The sequence below is a fragment of the Piliocolobus tephrosceles genome, chromosome 1 (genome assembly GCF_002776525.5).
Source record: "Piliocolobus tephrosceles isolate RC106 chromosome 1, ASM277652v3, whole genome shotgun sequence".
Taxonomy (NCBI): Eukaryota; Metazoa; Chordata; class Mammalia; order Primates; family Cercopithecidae; genus Piliocolobus; species Piliocolobus tephrosceles.
Window position 1 is genome coordinate 155,859,106 of NC_045434.1, and position 24,837 is coordinate 155,883,942.

General features: G+C 38.8%; 1 protein-coding gene across 3 annotated transcripts in view; it reads right to left on the reverse strand.

Moving 5' to 3' along the window:
- PDE4B (phosphodiesterase 4B) overlaps positions 1 to 24,837 on the reverse strand; it is a 597,589-nt gene that overhangs the window by 34,059 nt on the left and 538,693 nt on the right. For all 3 annotated transcript variants that reach the window (XM_023210049.1, XM_023210055.2, XM_023210064.2), the window contains one exon: positions 7,629 to 7,741. In XM_023210049.1, coding sequence (XP_023065817.1) covers positions 7,629 to 7,741 — 113 coding nt within the window. The remainder of the gene's footprint in view (positions 1 to 7,628; positions 7,742 to 24,837) is intronic.

Below are 24,837 nucleotides of genomic sequence, written 5' to 3' on the forward strand. Positions count from 1 at the left end.
AAAAAATTAGAAGATGAAAGTGACTGAGCCATGAAGATACATTTTATTTTAATACATTTGCTAAACTTCAATCTTTGGGGGCTCTAGATTTCAAAAGTGATACATTTTAAAATTGCAAGTAATTAGCAGAAGGAAAAAAGTGACTGATGAACAGAATGGCATGATTTATAGCTTTAAAATCTACTCCATAAGAAGAAAAAATTATCAGGCACTTCCCAAATCAGAAACAAAAGAAACAGGAGTTTTACTGTCTTCTTCATTTCTAAATAACTTAACAGTCCTTTCTTTGTGGAAGCACTTGGCTACTTTAAAGTCAATCAAACAAAGGAAGTTACAGTGAAATATCCAAGAGACTAAACAGTTTGGCACCACTGGAGGGAAACATCACGTACAAGTGCGCAAGACAGAGGGGGACTGGTAGGTCCCTGAAAAATGCTAGAGGGAAAGGATGCTCAGGAAAGCACATTGACAACTGGCACCGTGCCTTCAAGAGCGTGAAACCTATTGACTGTGGCACAAATTTGCCCTGGCATCTTCTTGTTTATAAGTCCTGGCTTCCAGATGTCTGAGCTATCTCTATTTGTTGAGCACACTTTTACTCAGAAGAAAAATGTTTTGGAAGAATAATGCAAATGCAAGCTCCACCCTTGGTTTTTCTTTCATAGATAACAATGGCATAGAACCTAGGAGCCTTTTAGACTGGGACATATTTAAAAAAAAAAAAACAAACACCCAAAAAGTTTTAAAAAGATGAGAAAGAATTATTTTTAAAAAATGGAGACCAAATATTTATTCTGCTAATGTGTTGAATTCTATTTTTCAAGACTAGTGTTCTACATTTACATTTCACAATCTAAACATAGCTATTATTTTTTCCCTAATGTGGAGAAAGATGGTCACCTTAAAATGATTTATGTATCAGATTTTGAGACTATTATCAGACCTCTTATCAGCTAGCCAGAGGTAAAACAATCAAAGGCAATGTCCTCTTACTTCATTTCTGCTTGCTTTTTAGAGACTTGCTCACTTGGGGACTTTCAAGTGAGTTAGGCAGAATGATTGGGTCAAATGGATTGCCATTGAGTAAAGGAAATGGTCCTGTTAAAACCAATGAAGAACTATTTAAATAAAACAAAACAGATTACAAATCAAACTTATTACAAAGCACCAAATAACCTTCAAACTCTGTGATTTGCTAAGTTTTGAGAAGACTAGAACTTGGAATACTGAATTGCACTAATACTGATACTCACTAGTACAACTCCATTTTGTCATAGAAAGAGTAACTGAAACATTGACAAAGAATAAATAGCTTAATCTTCTGTTTCATTTTTATTTGAAGATAAAGCCCAAGAAAAATAGTGGACATGTTACCTCCAAAAATTTCCCTTACATATTACTGAAGCATTAATTCTATTTTATGATCATGTTCCATGCCTTGGAAAGGTTGTGGCATAAAATGAAATTGCCCCAATCATTTGAATGATAATATAAATTAAAAAAATAAGAATAGCTTATCTCTATTTCCCTTTTTATTTTGAGAAGCAGGGAAAAAGGGAATTTGGGGGTAGTCTATAGTCCTTTGAACGAACCTTTATTATCTTATCTTAGGCCATGTTGGAGAATTTTAAGAAACAGATCTTGAAGTTAGCAAATTCATCTGCAATAGGAAATGGATTAGTTTAATACCATTATTGCATTTTTATGAGCACTTTATAACCATTTTCTATAATTGTGATTGCTCTTTCCCCTTATCTATGTTAGGAGACACTGCTTCCCAGGCAAGAAGACTGAGCCCAGGGCAATTAATGGGTGTCCTAGAGGCTGTGAGTATGGTAGCTACAGAATATAAATTTGAACCAGGCCTCCCTAATGCTTGCCACAGTTGAAAGAACAAGATCACCCACCAACCAATCCAAAACCCCCTTAGAAGAATTACTAAATAACTCTAAACTTTTTTCTATCTTTATATGCTTCATTGGGATCATTGACGGTAAGTCAGATGAACTGGGTCCTGGCTCTTTGATTTACCTTAGGCAAGTTATTTCCACTTTCTATGCCTCACTTTACTCATCTGTGAAGCAGGAATAATAACAGTACCTATTTCAAAGGGTTACTGTGAATATTGATTATAGAATGAGGTAAAGAGCTTAGCACAATGACTGCATACACCTGTAAAGGTAGTTCTGTTGTTTACTAATATTATTCAATCAATAAACTGAAGAGCTGAGTCTTTTCCAACTATTTTGTTTTACAGAAGAGAAAATGGAAAGATTCCAAATAGTTTTATTGTCTATAATACTATACCTAAGTGAAGGCAGAGCTAGAACTCAAACTCATGGCTTATTCCCAGGCTCTCTTCACTTTATTGCTCCCTCCATAATTTAGTCTATATAAATCTGAGCAGTAAAGAGAGAAAATTTGAACCAAAAAAAATGTATGAGTGCCCACCTGGCTACCAGAATTCTATTCTGCCCTCTAATCCAGGGTCACCTCTAACACACGTGGGGCCACAAACTGTAAGTCTAAATATACAAAGATATACATTGAGCTATCTCCTTTACTTGTACTTTGACAGATATTCCTCCATAACAGCCTGAAAGGTCAGGTTGAATTTCGAATTCTTGAACTCCCTGGATATGGATCGGCCCTCTTCTTTCCCCATGCCCTTCCATCTCCAGGGACCTGTGAGCAGCCGGTGTGAGCTCTGGACCACAACCTGCTTGCCTAAGTTCCTTCTACACAAGTGTCTTCACACCTGTCATTGCTGCCTCTTGGTTAAACTCCTTAGGTCTAAGGGTGTGTATGCCTGCAGCACATTCCAGGAAGAGGCTTGTATGGCCGGGAAGTGGGTTCAAAGCCATCTGGACAGAGAATGTGGGGGTCCAGCAGATGCAAAATGTAGTTTAGAGAGGGGAGCAAAGCTGCTCCCTTGGCCCGGCCAACTCCTCACTTCCTGGGGTGGAGGGCAGCAGAAGGAAGGCCAGGCTAAGGCCCTCTGATTACAGCACAGAGCCCAGGAAAAGGGTCCATCTTATGCTAGGGTGGCACTGCTGTAATCATATCATTACATTTTAGGCAAAAGTGGCATGAATATTCCTTTCAAGGACTGAACACCTGTCTACCTTCTCTCTTACGGAGCTCTAACATGAATCCACTGGCCAGTAAGATCTATTTCCTATCATTTCTGCAGGATCTGGCATTTTCCATAGTTATTGATTATTCAGTTAAATACAAAATGGTTTACCCCTCATTAGGGCAATCAGCCTGTCATGATCACCATCCAGTGTCATGCAGCCTAATATCCAGCTGGCTCGGGGCCTGGTAGAATTGTGTGACTTTATCCCGCACACCCAAGAGCACTGGCAATTAGTTGCCTTCGTGCTCCCTGTTTAGTACTCTAGTATGGCTGCACCTGAAGAACTGGAAAAATAAGCCTGCGTAGCCAGGAGGACTCACTTCCCCATGATGGTTATCTGTAGCCGACTTCACAATGCCTTAAGAGAAAAAGGACCATCTATCTCCCATTTCTATCTTAGCAAACCTTTACTCAAGTGCTAGGTCCTAACACTTCATTCTAAAAAAAAAAGTACTAATACACAGGGCCACTCTTTTCAACAACAGAATATCCATTTTCACCCAGCAGCACCCAACCTTTGTACTGCATATAAAACAGCCCCAGAGCAAAACCAATGGAGAACGAAAAGGACAGTGGACGGCGTTTGTAGGGGAAGTGAAGACAGTGACTAGTTGCTTGAACATAGCTCCTTTCTGAATACCACAGCATGTTCATCCTTTGACAAACATTTAGCATTCTGGGTAAGAATGACCCTTTTAACGTTTTTCACCTGAAAATTCTAGGTGAGAAACTAGGTTTCTCAGTACAGTGAGGGAAGGAACACCTCCCCATTCCCCGTCAGTCACAATTATGCCTGCCTGGGATTGTTCTGGGTTGCTCCTTCCTCAGCCACTGTTGTTGCAACCCTGTACTTTTCTGACTGCGTCTGTCAGGAAGGAGACAGGAAATTCTAGTCACCCTCACAGCAGCTGCGCCATTCCTCCTATCCTCCTCTAATGACGTCGGTTGGCTTTGGTGACACGAGGTCAGGAACTGAGCCACAGTGAAGGTCAGGAAGATAGGTCACTGTTTATGCCGTTGTTGGGCTGGGGACCCTGCTGAGGCTATTTGCTTTCTTCCTTTCTATACTGTTTCTCTTTCCGTTCCTCTTTTTATAATGGAGAGCCAAAGCATCCTGTTTTCAAAACATCTGACTGTTTTGCCACTGAGGAACTCATGCTCTGATGCATTTTGCTGAAGTATAAGACAATTCTTCTAATTCAGGAGGTGATGAAAATTGAAACACAAAATTAATAAACAATTCTAAGAAGGCAATCTGTCGTAAGCAAAACAGCTAGCTCTAACATGTCTAATCGAATTTGGGCAGCTGGCAGGAGGTTCACTAGCCATCCTTTTCATCTTAAATAACAATACCATTGCCTTGTAAAACTTCTGCTGAACTTATTCCATCTTCTAGTAATTCTTGGAGGAAAATAATTTATAAGACTAAAGTACTTGGCAGCATCGTTCTCTAAAATTCTGGAATTCCATTTGGACTATGGCCAACATTAAGGGATCAGAGAAATGTGGGCCAAAGAGAGGACGATGTTTCTTATCTAACTCTGTGGGCTATGAAATACATTTGAGAAAGTCTTTTAGGAGATTTGAGTCACTCAGTTTTCTTCAAAATTTAAAGGATTAAGGAAAACAAACAAACTGAAAAAGCACAACCCTACCTAGATGAAGTAAAGATGAAAGATGCTTGCTCTTCCTCCACCAAACACAGTTAACTCTCTACCAGTGGCATGTAGACTGCACTTATGTAATTCCCAAATACCCCTCAGCATAACACGATTTCACCTATCACCATTCATAAGATCAGATATTGCAAACAAAACTTAATGGGCACTTAGCTGAGACAGAACTAGAAATAGAGTTTTTGCAAAAATGTAGCGGATACTGCTGATAGGTACACGCCCTCTATAACATGTCTTCACATCACTTCCAGATCTTCAACCTAGAGACTTTTACCCTGGCTCCTTAGTTGATAAGGGTAAGCAAAATATGGCCAAATAAGACTGCATAGTAATGGGAGTGATGATCAGGATAAAGTTTTAAAATGTCAACTTCAACTTGGATGGGAATCTCAGATAATTTCAACAACATTGAAAAGTGAATATGCAATATAAATTTTTTTTTTTTTTTTTTCACAGATAATTCCGTTCCCAAAGAATGCGTGTAGATCAATTTCTTTCTGGTGGTCACAAAAATGTTTGCATTGCATTATCCCGAATTCCTGGGCTCAAGCAATCCCAAAATGCTGCCTCAATCTCCCAAAGTGCTGTGGTTACAGGTGTGAGCCACCACACCCTGGCCTCATTGCCTTATATCATATGTGTCATGGTGCATGTTATGCTTAAGCTTAACCTGAGACAATTATCTGAATAATCAATAATCTTTTAAAAGGTAGTAAAAAGAGATATTTTTTAAAATTAATCTTAACTGTCAGTTGGGCATCATTCATGCACTAAATAATTGCTTTGCCTGACAATCTTTCCACTGTAGATCTAGAAAATGACTGAGGCTGCATGCTTTTTACTTAAGCTAACTGTGTCAGCATTGAAGGTTAGCCCTTTTGTTAGGGTTAGCTCTATTCAACTTTCATTGCTTCCTGCACATAACACCATAAAGGAGGAGCGGAAGCCTGAGGGATTGGAATCCTCACCCGTATCTACAGAGTGCCTGGTCTTAGAGCCTTACTAACGACTATGCTGAATAAGATTATTTTTAATAAATTTGCAAGACAGTCAATGTCTATTTCCAGCACTCTAGGCATGAATGGGATTAGAATACTACAGCATATTGACACTCAAAATGAAAATTAACGGCAACTTGTAGTCTCTCAGGGGGTACTCTTTTTCTCTTCTTGGAGTTAATTGTCTGCTTTATCTTGGTGACTCTAGTTAGTATATTTTGGTGACTATTGAAGTTTGCCATATTCTCTATGATGGAAGCTATTGAAAAACTACCCCATAAATGTTGGATCTACATCTTGCATAGCCATCAATTACCACAAAATACAGGGAACAGAGTGTCTGCTAATGCTCCAAAGTAGGCTCAAGCCTTGTGGAAGTCCTTCTACATGGAGTCCCAGTGTGATTTGGAGAAGTCACACAGCAAAGCCCTCCTTACAGGGAAGCAGTTGGTTGAATTTTACCCCAGCCTGGAAAATCCCTGAGTTTAACCTTCAATTGAGACCTTCAGAGAAAAGTCAATAAATAGTTAATCCTCAAATGTGTTCTTTTCTTTTTTTTCCCTTCCAATTTAAACTCTAAACTAAAATTTTAGAAAGGGACTTATTTCACCCTTTCATTAACCAATAAACAAAGAGTTCCAAGTAGGAAGAGCCCCCCTCCCCTCCTTCAGGATCTCCTGAGGACACACTGCTTCCTCTGCGCAGATCCTCTGAGCGGCAGCCAGCAAGCCTTGATCCAAAGGTGGTACTTTTACCCCAGGAACACTGGAGAAGGGGCAGACACTCACTGGTGCACCTCAGGGCTGGAAAGGGCATGCTGGCAGGCGTGGAACAAAATCCCTTCTCAGCCCCAGAAACATAGACAACAAGATGATACCTCAGGCTAGAATGATTGGGACTCTGAAATGTGCACTTATGAAGTTATGGTGTAAGGCTTTTTAACAAAGTGTAGGTGTCTGTGTGTCTGTGTACACACACATATATAACTTTGTATAACTTTATAGCGATATGTATTTAATATAATATTCTCCAAGGTAAAAATACAAACAAAAAGCAACAACTCTCACTACATAAATTAGCACTCTAAGTCCAGGTGTTAATTAAACAAATGATATAATGATAGCTAATTAAGGCTCTTCAACATTAAGCTTTGTCTGGGGATTGTAAATAAAACCATTTTGGGGGCAGTATGCATGAGGCAATTTCAAATGATTTCACTATGAAAATCAGCAAACTTAAAAGAAAACTTCTGGTTTTGGAGACAAAGCATATTGTTTCTTTTTTATCTTAGGTCATGAAAGCATCACAAAAGAAATCTTAGAAAATCCCAGGATGTCCTTCTTAGAGGGAATTTATCCAACTTGAACGCAGGTCATTCTTTCGAATTGATATTTGAAGGTTAAACTACTTTCTTGTTTAAAAATAAATATGTGACACCTGATTGCAATGCAGCAAGATTCACTCAGATTTTCGCTTCCTGATAATTGTAAAAAAAAATTAAAGCACTTTCCATTTTATATTGATTTGGAAGCTTTACAGACAGACACCTCTCACCTTAAACCTATGCCAAATTGCATCGCTAAGAGAGAAATTTGGCTTCTGGAAATTGAAGTGTACTGAGAATTTTAAACTTTTGCTATAGCATCAAGACACAAGTAGAGTGTGACACTTTGGAACAGAATCTTCTAGACAAAGCAAGAAACACATTCTTAGGGTTGGTAGCGTTCCCTGGTACACTCTGCAGCCGACAGAGGTGAGGGGAGCTGGAGCTCCCCGCATGATCACACTTTAATGAATAAAAAGGTCATCTCTTACCTTGTTAGAAGCCATCTCACTGACAGAGCGGTAGGTCTGTATGGTCTCTAGCTGGTCTAAACACCAGTCTAATTCCTCCAGCGTTTCCATTGCTAATTTTTGATAAGATTCTTCTGCAAACAAACACACAGGCATGTAGTTAGGCTGAAGCGGCTGCAGGCTGTCCATAGCACAGTCACCGCTGCCACCGCTGATTCCGGCGCTACTGAAGGTGCCCCCGTGCTCCTTCATTATTTGCACGCTGGCTCCTTCCTTCCAGCTCTCTCCACCAGGAGAACAAATCACAGTGGTGCTCTGCCTGGGATGGCTGGTGCCAAGTTTCTCCCCCACCCCCCGCCTGGATGAGGTGTCGGTGATCTACCAAGAAACTTCCTCTGAGGAAGAAGGCGGAGGGAATGGGAACGGTCTCTTATAAGCTTATCTGCATGAATGTGTCCTAAAACTAAAGGCAGAAGCAGCAAAGAGTTTTCTCAGGCTCTCTTTGCCTTAGTCATCCCAGGGTCCTTTAGAGTATGTGATGTCATTTCTGAGTGTTTTGCCATCTCAAGGAGAAATGAGGAAAGCTTTTTCTCATTTTGCTTTTCTTCTCAATGAAACAGTCAAAATTTGGGCGAAAACTGGTTGACGATTACGTTCAAATTCTAGGCAGTCATTCATGCTGGGGAATGTGTTCATGTTGGAATAACTTTTAATTCAGCGAACACTGACTTGCACAAGTGAGAGGCAGAGGCTATTCCTTTCTCTCCCTGAAATCTTCCCTTTAATTAGAGGGAAAATGAGGTCTCCCTGATAAGACTCCAGTCTAAAAGAAGCTGTCTGGAGTTTTACGTGAACACGTTTATTGGCCTGGGAGTCTTGAAGCTCTTGTTATACTAAACAAAGCTAAAACTTCCCTTCTGCAAGTGCCAGGATCACAGGGAAATTCTGAACCGGACTTTCAGGTGGAGCCAGATGTGAACACTGCAGATTTTTATTTTGATTAAAGCTGGGGGTTCTGATTTGCTGCCCTAAGACTCTAGACTTTCTGGAAATATTGTTGGAGGTCCATACAAAAAATATTGTTGTGAAGATCACATTTTTTTTTGCTAGATAATTAAAACTTTTTACATATCCTTAACATGTCATTTTATATCCAAAAGTTTGTGAGTCTAAAAAATACTTCAGGTTATTGGCTTAAGAAATCTGTCTTAATAAACACTGAATTAACTTTATAAATGCTAGATGAATTAATGAAGCTATAGAGAGTTGTAAAAAGCTGTTGGACTCTCCTGCATACATGACTGTTTTTGAGAGAAACAGCATGAACTCTACCAAGCTTTCTGAAATACAAACACACAATAGGCACTAATAAAATGTAAAGTCTCATATAGAGTTCTAATGTAACATTCCTGCCATAATTAAAAGACATATATTTATACAGAAATTCTAGCAAGACCACATAGTTTTTAAAAATTATTATATGAATAATCTTATGTCTGTGGTGTGCAAATACTTGAAGCAGAAAAGAGAATCAACAGAACTGTGATTCCAAGTAACTGGAATCACTTGGCCACAGACGCATATTTCAAAGAATAGTTGCTTTGTTTATCCCAGAAATATTCGTACACTTCAGGATAAACAGGGGTTAAATTCAATATCCTGTATGTCATACTTAAAAAGCCACAAAACCACGGGAGGTAACTTCCTCCATTTTTTTTTCACACTCTTCAAAAATGTGCAGACAAGAATTGAGGTGTTTTTAATAAAATTCATTTCAAGTCAGACTTACACATACCTTCCTTCCTTTCTTCCTCTTCAATTTTGCAATGCTGCCTCAACACGAAGATTCTCTGACTTACTCTCTAGTGTGTCCAAAACACCCCCTTGCCTCCTCTGTTTGTTTCCAGAAGAGCACTTCTTCCAAGGAAGCTTTTTTCTGAAGAGACAGAACGCTCCCATTCTCATTCCCTGCCTCTAATAAAGGAAAAAGTCCAATAACTTCCCAGCTGCTGGGGATTTACTACCTTCGTGTCTTCCACATCACAACCTGTGGTTCTCTGTAACTAATATCAGACATTCACCAGGACGGTGGGGAGAAAGCAGCTTGCTCCTAGCCTTTTGAATCTGCTGATATGCAAAATGACTGCAAGATGATACATCACATTTCTCCTTCACGAAGAGGAAAAAAGGGATCTAATTTCTACTCAAGCTTGACCAAGGAAATACATAGAGTAATTATACCTGCAGAAGTACTAAAAAAGAGGACTCTTCAAAGATATACCAGTGAGCTCATTCATTGTCTACTATATGGAACAAGCAGCATGTACTTCTAGAGTTGGTAAAGTGTGAGACGTGGGTGAACAGATAATGGATATGAAGAATCCTTGCTCCATTGCCCTCTCTTCTTCAGATCAGCCATCAAAATGTTTAAGCAAAAATTAATACATTTTGAAGCAATGTTAGTTATGCTAGAGTGTCACTTTCCAAACTCTAATCCACAGTCAAGACTTTGTATCCACTTTATAGTCTTCCTATCACGGTAACTAAGTCAGGGGCACAGAGGTCAGAGTGTACTAAATAGGGGGATATTAAACACCTGCTACCTATGAATGCAATTAAAGAAAATGACCAGAGCCGCTCAGGAATGGCCTCCCTGCTATAACTTTGTAGCTTTAGCACCTAGGAGATACTCAGCAAATAACTGGAGGAATGGAAACCAAATTGCCTAAGCAGCCTACAAATACCTGGGCACCTGAAGGCTGAATGGTCCATCTGTAGCACTGTGAAATAAAAGCACCAGATTTGGAGTAAGAATTGTGAATATTGACTTTCTCTTCTACCACTTACTGTGTGGTCCTAGACCTCAATTTCGTACATCTGTAGAAGAAGGATAAAAATATTTATCTCATAAAGTTATAAAGGGATGAAATAAGATAAAGTATGTGAAGTGCCTAGGATGGTAGCCAGTTCTTAGTAGGTGATAGATGCATAGGAGAATTATTAATGGCAATCGGAGAAATCCTAAGGCCTGGCATTGAGGAGTAGGAAAGAGTGTGAGGAAGAAAAGAAACGGAGATAACTGAATTGCATGTTCAATAAGGGATTTTAGAGTAAGAATCAGCTGCGTAATTTGAAAGGCCCAGTACAAAGTGAAAGTGCAGGGCCCCTTGTTCAAAAAGCAGTAAAATTGCTATAAAAGATACTAAAATATAAAGTTTTTTCCTTTCTTCTGCATTCTCTTTCAACTTGTCATGGTGGTTTTTTCTTCATATACTTATTTTAAAATACTTTCAGACTGACAGAAAAATTGCAAAGATAACACAGGGACTTCCCTAATTTCCCCATTGTTAATGTCTTATATTATTATGGTACACTTATCACAATTAAAGGTTTGGTGTGTTTAAATATTGCATTATTTCAGGCACTGGGATACCTTGAGGTGAGTGCAGACCCTCACAGCAACATGAAGGCCCTGCCACTTATGACTGAGGGCACATACATAGCTCACCGGCAGCTCACTCCTCCTTCTTGATAGCTGCCAGACTGATAAGCTGTGCACCTACCAGGCACAAGAGCTGGGGAAGTCGAGTTAGGTGTTTCTCCCTTCTCATGGTCTCCAAGACCCTACCCACAGGAGACAACCCCTTGGGTCTTAGCATACTGCTAAGGGTACTGCAGCCTCTTAGCGGAGACATGTTGGGGACCTGAAACAGGGGTGGACAAGAGGCTCATCCCCATGAAGACCTGACCTCTGTCTACCACAGCTATGCCAGCCCAGGTCAGAGATAGCTACTTCCATGTCCCACCTGAGGCTACAAAGCACACATGGCTCACTCAGACCCCCCGTGTGCCTGTACCCTGACTGGGGATGGAGGACAGCAGTGGTCACAGGTGCAGGTGGGAAAAAGGAAGCTGGACGATTCCTAGGACACCAGGGAGCAGAGGAGAGGATGGTTAGTATCTTGTCCAGGGAGACAGGCAGGTGAGAGGAAGTGAGAAAGTGCATGAGCCAAGGCTCCACGCCACTGTCACATACTCCATTGTTCCATCAGACATCACTTATAAAATACAAGTTCAAATATAATATTATTACAAGTTTTAAGATGGCAAATATGGAACCCTTCTGAGCATAGGGCCCTGTGCAACCCAACAGGTTACATGCCCATGAAACTGGCTCTGTTCCTGTCTTACATAAGATGTCCCTGAGAAGAAACAATGTTTAACACCACAGAAACAAATCTCAGAGGCCATAAGAGTAGGTCATGGGACCATGGATGGTCATGCAGCTGGACTTCATTTTCAAAAACTTCCAGAGGGAAGAAGTAGGGAGAAACAACCTCCCTTCTCTTCCTCTCTTTTTTCCCTCTTTTACTCCAATAAGAGTGGAAAAGAAAGATTTTCTTCCTTCTATAAGTCTCTGGGTATTACATTTGACTCTGAGAAACAGGAAGATAGATTGAGTAAATAATATTAATCTGCTAATGATATGTGGCATTCAAATAGCTCTTTTCTCAAAGGAGCTCCCAGCACCCTATTTGTTAATCCTTGCAACATCTTCGTGTGATAGATACGGAAGTAGGATGATTATCTTATTTACCTGAAGGCATCAACTAAGAAATCAGAGGTTAAATTATTAGAGCAAATAGTTCCCTCCAGATTCCTAACAAGACTATATCTTGGTCTATGAAATAGAGGATTCAGTTTAGCACTAAAAGATGCATGTATTCCTGAAAATTCTGCATTTGAAGTTGCATCTTACCCTCGGATCTCTTCCATTTACGATTGCATAACTACTTTCCTAAATGTTGTTATTTCTCAAGTCTCCATTTCCCTTTTCTGATCTACCTAATGCAGGCCTTAGCACAGGGAAACTGTGCAATATTTACTCAGAAGACCTGGTATGGTTCTTGTCCTGCATCTTGCTTCAGAGGGTAACCTCGGGTAAATTACTTATATTCTCGAAGACTAAATTTATTTATCTCTAAAACGAGGATAAGAAAAATATCCTATTCTCATGGGAAAGGTAGAATCAGAGAACAGACACAAAAATGGACTGTAAACCTTTAGTATTATATACATTTTGTAAATATCTCATTTATTATTATAGATGGCATACAGGCACATTTAGAAAAACAGAAAATTGCAGAGAAGCCAACAATTCAAATGATAAAAAATCTCACATTTTTAGCAGTCAGAGATCACCATTGTTGACTTCTTGGTGCATGTCATGTATGTGTTTATGTGTGTATGTAAACATACATATGTATATAACAGAAATAGGATCGCATTGTACAAACCACTGAGCAATATTCTTATTTTCAGTCAGTGACCTTTTCATTTTTTTCTGTTTCAATAATTTTTCAGTTCATCTAATACTTAGGTTCACAGACCAATTTCCCCAGCTTTTTAAATGCAAATCTAGTAGAAATAGGTGTGTGAGTTAGCAGAGTCCTGTTGGGAAGAGGGAGAGATCCAGAGAAGAGTGACAGGAAAGGGTAATTAGAAACCTCTGCCTGGCCACAAATAGCTAGTTACTCATAGTTAGAAAACATGGGGACACATTTTAGCAGTTATGAAATCAGTGGCCCCACTGCTAAAAGACCTCAGGTGCCCTAAAAGCTGGCCCTGCAATCCGTGCAGGGAAATGTAATCTTATGACTACACTGATCTCTTGGAAAAGTAGGTACAGGGGCCCTTTATGTATCTGGCATCATTTAACTTTGAAACCTTAAGTCTCATGGCTTGTAATACAGATGAGAAAACAGAGACTGAGAGAAAACAGTGCTCTGCCCCCAATTACACATGATTAGCAATTGAAAGCATCATAATATACCCCAAATATAAATTTCCTACCAATTACATCTATATGATATTCCAGCATATCTCTATATATCAGAAACTTATCTGTCAAGTCATCCATACTTTTTATCCACAGAAAGCACATAGAAAATAACTGTACATAACCTTTATGGGCCTCACATAATTGGACTTCCTTTCTATTAGAGAAGGTGGTAACTATTTGCAAATTTATTGTAGTGGTTAAATCAATTGGACCAGCTGTTACATGCAGCAACAGGAATGAATATCATAAACACAAATGTGGAACAAAGGAAACCAAATATTACAAAGTACGTGAAAAAATAGTATGGGTCAAATTCCGTAAAGTTCCAAAGAGGCAAAAACTAATCTAAAGTAATAGAAGTCAAGATACTGGTTACCTTGTGGGCTTAGTGACCAGGAGGGACTTGAAGGGCTTTCTATAGGGTTGGCAATGATCTATTTCTTGTTCTGGGAACTGGTTACATAGGTATCTTCACTTTATAAGAACTCACTGATTTCTACACTTGTGATTTGTGCACTTTTAAAGCCCAGTTTAAAAAAACAAGAGCAGAATTTCCAGAAACACATTTCCTTTCCTTTTCTTTAGCTATAGCAATGGGTATCAACAGAGTTTGAGTAAATCTCACATAGCTAAGAAACAACAACAAATGTTGGTTTTAATGTGACATAGACCAGGATGCTCTTACTAACTCAGAATTCAGTGAAACACATTAGAGTCTGCCCAGCTGTTTATCAATTGTTAACTGTGCCATTTAATAGCAGTGTGCCCTTAGACAAGAAAAGTAGCCCACTGTGCTTCCATTTCTTCACCTGTAAAACAGGAAGATAGTTTAAACTAGCTGTGAAAATTAAGTGAATCAATATACGCCAAGCCTTTGATCTGGCATGTGTCAGGAACTTCTCCCCTCCGTCCTACCACTTCTCTGGTCCTGGGTCACTTTCCTGATGATATATTGACATGTATTTGACAGCTGGGTCATTGACAGAGTTTGCTTTGGCCCTGGGAAAGGAAGCATGTGTAAGGTTGGCTATGACATCCTAAAACGTCCTTCCTACTGTATGACTTCAGAAAAATGCATTCTTAACACTTGTCTTAAGTTAGAGATAGTTGGTTTCCACTTCTAAAATATAGATCTGACCTGATGGATCGTTCCTTCACAAAATTCTAACTGACATACCAGGTCAGTGGCCTTTCAGACATGGAGAATTGTATAAGGAAGCTGTTTGTTCATTCATTCAGCAAAAGTACACTGAGCAACTACTATATGCCAAGCCTGCTGCTGGGTGGGTGCTGGATTACAGCAATGAACAAGACACTTCAGGAGTGCTATTGTCCATTGCACTGAATGATTATATTGGAAATCCCTTTTCCTTCTATAAATAGTAAGTCTGTGAAGCTAGGTGCCTTCTCAGCTTCCTTCCATAATCTTCTGATCTTTGTAAATGAGAAGTGTGTTTTAATTGGATTCTTTACATTCAGCTTTACTTTCAGCTTCATTCTCAAGCTTCTAGCCCTGTAGATGTCTTATGTTTGGGTTTCTCCTACGGCTCTACATGCCTTTAAGTTAGCATACTTAGTCCATTCTTTGGTTCCTTCCCATAGTGCAGCAAGTACTTGATAAAATGTAAAATAGTTTCATACATATAGGAATTGGCATCTCTTTATGCAAAGGTATGAGGTTGAGGCTACTGGCCTATTTATTTATTTGACGATCTTGGTTGTGATTTTTTCCCTTAGAGTTAGGAATATTTTTTCTTCATCATGAGTTATTATGTCCAAATATATAATATTTGGTAAATGAAGCACACTCAGGTTAGAGTGCAACATTTCAAGAGGGCATGCTATTTTAACCTTGGGTAAAATATCTATGGAACAAATCATAAGAACAGGAGAACACGTATACACTGTAATGCAATTCTTCTAAGACCAAAGTTTGCAAACCCTATGTAGCCTTTCTTTAGGCAGGACTTTGTTAGCATGTCTTTATAAATATGGAACTTTGCAATTGCATATGACAGGGATTTCACTCTGGGTGGATTCACAAAAGAAGAGGTTCACTGCCCTTAGGGGAAATAACAGTGAAAAGTAGGTCATTTTGATGCTGATCTCTTTAGCAAATTCCTCTAAGACTACAAGCAAAAAAAAAAAAAAAACAAAAAAAACTGTAATCACAACTGGCTCTTGTATATATAACTTGACAGTTTACCAAGCACTTTCACTTGCATATCTCATTTTTTCCTTGAAAAATAACCCCAAGAGAGAAATTATTATCATTATGACATACATTTTCCATTATGAATGTGAGAAAATTGAGGCTTGGATGCATTTAACAATTTGCTGAAAGTGATATGATGGGCCCAGGAGGGAGAGAGGCAAAGAAGACGGACAGAGAGATTGAGAGGGGAAGATGGGAAAGGGAGGGAGAATGAAGGAGACATTTTAATTCTATTGATTGACATATTGATTCTAAATTCCATAATTTTTTTGCTAAGCCATGGAGCCTGTTGTAAATAAATGGTCAAAGTTTCTCTTTCTTTTATATAGGCTTAGACAAGGCAAAGCTATGTCTTTGATGTGCCAGCCTCATAGCACTGTTTCCTTTTGGTCTACCTCCCACTCTTTTAATATCCTTACCCTTACCACAACCTGCTCTCCAGAACTCTGCCTTTGGCATTTACAAGCTAATGAGAATTTGTTCTCATCCAGCTAAAACACGTACCACCAATGTGAAGGGATGTTCAAAGAACTTAATTATCTACCTGTATTGGTATTAAAGACCAAGACCAAGGACATAAGAAAGTGAAAGGGATAGAGGCAAGCTGTTGTCCAATTATTTTTCTAACAAAGTAAATATATTGACAAAATATTTATAAAGGATATAGAGCAGTGATTAAAAGCTTGGTATCTGGAGCTAGACTGCCTTGGTTCATATTCCAGTACCACCACTCACTGTTATATAACTTTGTTACGTAAGACGTTACTTCTCTGTGCCCTAGTTTCTTCATCTGTGTAATGAGAGTAATAATAGTATCTATTTTAATGGGCTGTAGCATTTGGTTAACAAATAAATAAATGTAAAGTGCTTAGGACAGTGCATGGTACAAGTACCAGATGAATGTTGGCTATTATTTGTTGAATATGACACGATAAATATTTAATGAGTGAACTTTTTGAGTGCCTATTATGTTGTAGGCACATCATGAAACTCTAAGGATATAGTGGTGAATATTAGAGTTTTGCTTACTTGAAGCCTATATCCTAAGAGGAATAGAAAAATAATTATGCAAAAACTTAGTACAACTTGGAAAAGAGATACTAAGAAGTGTAGAACGCTATAAACATTTATAATAGGGATAACCGGAGACCCACAATCCGAAAAGTGGGGATGTGAGAGAAGGCCTGCCTTGAAAAGTTATGAGATTTTGAGGAATAATAATTAAGTATCAAGGGAGAGGAAAGCATTCTAGGCAAGGGGAATATCAAAGTATGCTCAGGAACACAGAGAGGGAAAAACTGGTAGGAGAAGTTAGATCAAGTTATATACAGTCATGGAAGGCTATGAAAAGATCTTGTATTTTATTCTGGAAGCAATTGGAAAACTTGGTGGAGCTCTATCAAAGGAGTGGTCCAGTCAAATTTGCATTTTAAAAAGATCCCTCTGGCTGCAATTTGGAGAATGAACTTAAAGGTAAGAATGAAATCTAGAGACTAGCAATGAGGTTAGCTAAATAGTATCCAAGAGCCCCATATCTACAGGAAGCCATACACGAGTTTAATATCTGGCTTTGCCATTTATTAGCAGTACTAACTTGAGTGAGTTGCTCAATTTCTCTAAGCCTTAATTTCCTCATCTCTAAAATGGGGGTAAGCATATCTTGTGGGGGTAGTTAGGAAGATTAAATGAGGTAAACCATACCAAAACACATAAAACATTACCCAGTAACCTAGTGAAGTATCCATCCTAGTTGCTGGTAGCATTTGTTATGATCTAAATGTGTCCCCCAAAATTCCTGTGTTGAAACCTCACCAGTAGGTTTCAACACAGGAATTAAGAGGTGAGGCCTTTAGGAGGTGATTAAGTCATGAGGGCAGAGCACTCATGAATGGGATTAGCAACCTTTTAAAAGGGCTGGGGAGAATTAGCTAGGCCCTTTTTTCCTTTCATCCCTTTTGCCATATGAGGGCACAGAGTTCGTCCCTTCTAGAAGACACAACAACAAGAAGCCATCTTTTATTTTTATTTTATTTTATTTTTTAATTATACTTTAAGTTCTAGGGTACATGTGCACAATGCTCTGGTTTGTTACATAGGTATACATGTGTCATGTTGGTGTGCTGCACCCATCAACTCGTCATTTACATTAGATATTTCTCCTAATGCTATCCTTCCCCCAGACCCCCAGCTCCCGACAGGCCCCAGTGTGTGATGTTTCCCTCCCTGTGTCCATGTGTTCTCATTGTTCACCTCCCACCCATGACTGAGAACATGTGGTGTTTGGTTTTCTGTCCTTGTGATAGTTTGCTTAGAATGATGGTTTCCAGCTTCATCCACGTCCCTGCAAAGGACATGAACTCATCCTTTTTTATGGCTGCATAATATCCCATGGTGTATATGTGACACATTTTCTTAATCCAGTCTATCACTGATGGACATTTGGGTTGGTTCCAAGTTTTGCTATTGTGAATAGTGCTGCAATAAACATACATGTGCATGTGTCTCTGTAGTAGCATGATTTATAATCCTTGGGGTATATACCCAGTAATGGGATCACTGGGTCAAATGGTATTTCTAGTTCCAGATCTTTGAGGAATCACCACACTGTCTTCCACAATGGTTGAACTAATTTACACTCCCACCAACAGTGTAAAAGTGTTCCTATTTTCCACATCCTCTCCAGCATCTGTTGTTTCCTGATTTTTAATGATCACCATTCTAACTGGCATGAGATGGTATCTCATTGTGGCTTTGATTTGCATTTCTCTGATGACCAGTGATGATGAGCATTTTTTCATATGTCTGTTGGCTGCATAAATGTCTTCTTTTAAGAAATGTCTGTTCATATCCTTTGCCCACTTTTTGATGGGGTTGTTTTTTTCTTGTAAATTTGTTTAAGTTCTTTGTAGATTCTGGATAGTAGCCCTTTGTCATATGGGTGGATTGCAAAGATTTTCTCCCATTCTTTAGGTTGCCTGTTCACTCTGATGATAGTTCCTTTTGCTGTGCAGAAGCTCTTTAGTTTAATTAGATCCCATTTGTCTATTTTGGCTTTTGTTGCCATTGATTTTGGTGTTTTAGTCATGAAGTCTTTGCCCATGCCTATGTCCTGAATGGTATTGCCTAGGTTTTCTTCTAGGGTATTCATAGTGTTAGGTCTTACATTTAAGTCTTTAATCCACCTTGAGTTAATTTTTGTATACGGTATAAGGAAGGGATCCAGTTTCAGCTTTCTACATATGGCTAGCCAGTTTTTCCAGCACCATTTATTAAATAGGGAATCCTTTCCCCATTGCTTGTTTTTGTCAGGTTTGTCAAAGATCAGTTGGTTGTAGATGTGTGGTGTTATTTCTGAGGCTTCTGTTCTGTTCCATTGGTCTATATCTCTGTTTTGATACCAGTACCATGCTGTTTTGGTTATTGTAGCCTCGTGGTATAGTTTGAAATCAAGTAGCATGATGCTTCCAGCTTTGTTCTTTTTGCTTAAGATTGTCTTGGCGATGCGGGCTCTTTTTTGGTTCCACATAAGCTTTAAAGTAGTTTTTTCCAATTCTGTGAACAAAGTCAGTGGTAGCTTGATGGGGATAGCATTGAATCCATAAACTACCTTGGGCAGTATGGCCATTTTCATGATATTGATTCTTCCTATCCATGAGCATGGAATGTTCTTCCATTTGTTTGTGTCTTCTTTTATTTCTTTGAGCAGTGGTTTGTAGCTCTCCTTGAAGAGGTCCTTCACATCAACAAGGGGCCATCTTGAAGCAGAGAGAGCAGCTCTCCTCAGACATTGAATCTACCAATGCCTTGATCTTGTACTTCCCAGCTTCCAGAACCGTGAGAAATAAATTTCTGCTCTTTGAAAATTACCTAATCTCAGATATTTTGTTGTAGCAGCAAGAATGGACTAAGATGGCATCATGGTTTCTTTATTACAATAGTCTATGCTGGAGATGATGATAGCTACAACCATGTAATAGCAATGGAGATGAAGAGAGGTACATGGATTTGAAACATTCATAAGTTAAAACCACATGGCCTCTAAGGTGGTGGAATTTGGTTGATGATCAAAATTCAAGTCACTGCAGCCTTTCAGGTCCAGAAATGTAATTTTGTTAGTGTATTTTGAGTTCATTCAGTTTATACTAATTCAACTCACAAGAGCCCAATGGCAAATCAGAGTCCAACGAATTAATAGAGAACAATAATTTACAAAAAGCTTTTTATGTCTTCTGGTCATCACATGTTTCCCTATGTAGGAGGTCAAATTCTAATCATAAGATGGGTTGGTAAGCATGAAATCAGAGCATCAGAGTTAGCTGGATGGTTTAAATGGCTCCTTTCCTCAAGACTGATATACTCAGCTCTCTTACTGAGATAGATTGTAGAATAGTTGTTTCTGCTCAAGCATTTCTATCTGCCTAAAATGCCTTTCCCAACTTTGTTCAGCTGGCTATCTCTTCCTTATCTTTTAGCACTTAGCCTAGTGTCATCTCCTCTACAAAGTTTTCTAAATATTCTGAGGTTGGATTAAGCCTCTTTTCTCTAAGATCTCACAACACCATAGGCAAACCTCTATTTCCAAATGACCATATTTCATTACAAATATTTCTCTTGGTTGTTCTCATCTATTAGATTCAAACCTTCTTGACAGTACAGAATCTATCTTTTTGAGCTAGTCTTTTGTGCATCAAGCATCTATTACCTAGTAGACGCTCAGAAAATATTAGTTGAACTGTAGACATGCTCAGCATATCAACAGATGGGCTATGCATTACCAAAAAGAAAGGGGCCTTTGCTACTGAACAGTATCAGAGACACAATGTTCAATACTTGTCCTTTGTTCTTTTTTTGCTAGTCTCCAAACAAACCACCTCCTTTTACTGATTTATTCAGTGTTACCACAGTTAATCAGCTCTATCTTTCTTTTGCATTCATGTGTTGATTAGATTTCTAGGCTGGCTAGTTTTTTACATGGGAAACATTTTGCCTCTCAATAGTGCTTCTGCAAAATCACTTGCAGATTTGATTATTTAATTCTCACTGAGTACCCACATTCAGGCATCTTATTGCAACTCTCTGTGCACCAAGAGTTACTAGAATCCCACGTAGGTTTTTATAGCTGCCATAAGAAAGACACAAGCAAAGTTCAGAGGCTGCAGAGATAGAGCTCAAGGACATAAGGGAAAAGGAGATCATGAGAGATCTGGAGGCCAGGTAAAGAAGAATGGGTGGAAGTTTGAGAGGTTGGAAAATGAGGTAAGGCAATGGACAGCATGAAGAAAGATACCAAGTTAGAATGTCACACCATTCAGCATTGTTTGGGGAGGACAAATATGAGAGTTCTAGTTGGTTAGAACATTTGATTTGAGTAAGTGGGTTGAGTGGGATAAACTTGCAAAAGTAGTGTGGTCAGGGCCAAATCTGGGGGAGGTTTTTAATGTTAGATTAAAGATTCTGACTTTATTTGGCAGGCAATAAGGAACCATTGAAAACTGCTCAATGGAAGAATAGCATGCACAAAATGGCTTATAAATCCCTAAATATCATTTTATAGTTGTCTAATTCTTTGCAGTTATAGATCACTTTCTTGTGTATTATCTCTTTTAATACTCATCATATCCTGTGAGAGAGGTATCATTGTCTTTATTTTATAGAGGAAAAGACTGATGAAGCTCAGGGAATTTTCATGTCTTCTGGTCATTACATGCTTCACCTCAAATCCCATAACTAGAAAATGTAGAACCTGGAAACTTGAATCTATGCTTTCTGACTCCAAGTCCAGTGCTCTTGACATATAAAATACAATACTTAAGAAGATGAACTAGTGCTCTGGTAGCAGAATTTTATAAAAATTATAAGAGTGTAGAGAATAAGCACTTGGTAAATTATTAACATCAGAGAATATCATTTGTAGAAGAAGATAGGAACTTAAGAAGTAAGGAAGCCTCAAATTAAGATGTTATTAGAGAGAACACAAGGGTTATTTATCCCTCAATTTTATCTTTATTTGTAGAATGAAAGTAGTCAAAGGAATTTCAAGAGTCAGTGAAGAGTAGAAGCAAATGTGTTTGCTGTTGAGAGTGAAGGTGGTGGGTGAGGGGGAGAAGAGGACTAGAAAATTTCCAACCTCTTGGAACATTACTAGCTAAAATCTCTTTCATCTGCCTGTAGGAAAGTGTCTCTGCCTGATGCTATCCTGGGTGATGTCTCAGATCACACACGACCTTGGATACATCACTTTTTGAAAATCGCATTGTATTTGGTAGTCCAAGTGTCGTAAAGAGCAGAAAACCTGCTATATACAGTCTTTACCAGTTGACATGAGCTTTCAAGTTTACTGATTTTCTTCTGCAAACAAAGCCATTAACATTGTCTCCATTCTTACAAATGAGATTATTGAGGCTCCTGAAGGTGATGGGACTTGCTTTAGAATCTGGAATGTCTACCCTGTGCAATATGGTAGCTACTAGTCACATGTGGCTACTGAGTACTTAAAATGTGGCTAGTCTGTGGTCAGATGTGCTATAAGTGTAACATACATGCTGGAATTCAAAGTCTTTGTATGAAAAAATGGTGTGAATTGTTCAATAAATGTATATATTTGATTACATGTTAACTATTTTGCATATATTAAGTCAAATCTGTTTATAAAATTAATTACACCTGTTTCTTTGTGTTTATTAGAAAATTTTAAATTACCTGTAGGGTGTTTATTACATTTCTACTGGGAAGCCGTATTCTAGGTCATAAGTCTACAGCCAGGACTTGAACAGTCGAAGGCCAGCATTTATTCCACCATAATTGCTTGTCTTAAAAGAGATGGTAATAAAAATAATGATTTTTTGCTTATATTTATTGGGTAGTAGTCCCTGCTTCTAAGTGCTTTACATCCATTAACTAATTTAATCTTCATAATTTGTTGACCTGGGTATTATTTTAAATATAATAGATCATTTTATTTTACAGAGGAGAAACAGAGAAATTCAGTAACTTTCCAGAGTCACAGACTTAGTGGAGTCAGAATTCAGACTGAGGCAGTTTGCCTCCGGTGTGATCAGGAATGCCTTAGGGAGTATCTCAGGTGGGTGAGTCTCAAAGAGACATTTGGATTGGCTTAACTTTATTTTTGTCACACCATAAGTCAGGCAGTGTGTGAGAGACTATGTATATCATTTCATTAATCTTTACAACAACCCCAGTATATGGTTGTTATCCCTATTTTACAGATGAGTAAACTGAGGCTCAGAGAGGTTACATAATCTGCCCAAAGTTACAACACTAAGTATATACTAGATCGTGGTTTCTAATCCAGCCTGAATTCAAAGTTGATATTCATCACTATACCCGTCTATAGAAGAGGTGCATCTGAATCTCCTGGGGGAAATTCCCAGGCTAAACCCCAGACGTATAAAGCAGTCTTGGCAGACTGGATTCTGGGAATTTGTTCTTTTTAGAATTGCTTCAGGTGATTTCCATCCTCAGCCAGGTTTGGCAATAACCATGCTGCGTCTTTCAACATTTCTTTTTTCCTGGGAGTCCCACGTCCCCACTCTCCTAAGAGCTGATAAATTATTTTATTTTATTTTTTTAGAGACCGGATCTCACTCTGTCACCCAGACTGGAGCACAATGGCGTGCTCACGGCTCACTGCAGCCTCGAACTTCTAGGCCAAGTGATTCTCCTGCATCAGCCTCCAAAGTAGCTGAGACTACAGGTGCTTACCACCATGCCTGGCTGATTTTCTAATTTTTTGTAGAGATGAGGGTCTTGCTGTGTTGCTCAGGCCGGTCTCAAACTCCTGGGCTCAAGTGAACCTGCCACCTTGGCCTCCCACAGTGTTGGGATTACAGATGTGAGGCACTGCATCAGGCCTGACTTAAAAAATAATAATAATAAAGAAAAGAAACAAATAAAAACAGTATTTCTTTGAGGCACCCTTTAGTAGGACTGACCATTCATCTCAACAGGATCCCTGCTTCTCTCAAATCTTATCATCTACACCAAAATGTGGGGCCTGACAGTTTCATTAAGAAGGGAAAAGCATAGATTTCAGAGATAAAATAGCCATTCCTCCTGAAGACTCTTTTAGTAAGCATCTAAGCAGTCTAGGGCTGTGTCTGAAGTGTGTGGGGTGGGGTTTGGTGCAGCAGAGGTGGTGAGGGATGGAGGAAGGGGCACTTTAGTAGGAGACTCACAGGCTCTTGAGGTGATTTACAGGGTTCTGGATGATTCAATAAGAACCCCTGGATGTGAATGAAGACACTAAACAAAAAAAGCCAAGCAACTCTTTTTGGGTTGGGGTTTTCTGTGTGTATTAGGAAAGGTTAACAGTTATGATTTTTGCAGCCTCTGTGGGTAGACAAACAGTTGCTTTATGTGACAGATTCAGAACTTCCAATGAAATATAAAATTAGGCCTCAGGTTTCATGGCAACCCAACTCCACACAGTAGAAAACAAGAATTGTTTGAGAATGAGAGAAAGAAGCCAACACTGTGTATGTCACAGCTAGCTCACTTTCCTTTGGCCGATTTCTCCTAATTTAGCAGTACTTCCGTTCCTGCCCTAATTTCCCCTGGTTTGTAAACTACGTCACTTAACTGAACTCAGCTCCAGACTTTAGAAAAACAAAATTTTGCATTTCAGCTATGGTTTTCTTGGCATTTCTCCCTCTGAAGAATTTTACTGAATACTGATTTTTCCTTTTTACCCTTGAAAGATTGTAGCTATCAGCTGTGCTTACTTTTTCCCTGTTGGTTCCTTTCTAATGCAGTGTCTAACGCAGTATAATGCAATGTCTGTTTAAATGTGATTAAAGATTTCAGTGTTTGGTTTAGACCAATATTTACCAGTGAAATCCTGCCAACATAAATGTGCAGGCTAGGTAGAAAATATTGGCTTAAATCAATCTCCCCCTGAACACACACATACAGACAGGACTGTAAATGTTTTGCATGTCACTTCTGACATTTTGGCCTCTTGTTGCCAGCTTCACACATATAACAACTAGACACAGATTCTGAAAAGTCTTAAAACTGGGATGATCTAGATTATAGATGCCTAAGGTAATTTTTAAAATTTGTTTTCTCATTAGTGAAGGTTTGATGTTTTTGGTTTTTGTTTTGATGGTTCTTCTGGCGTTTATCATATAATATCATGTTATCTAGTTTGGAAG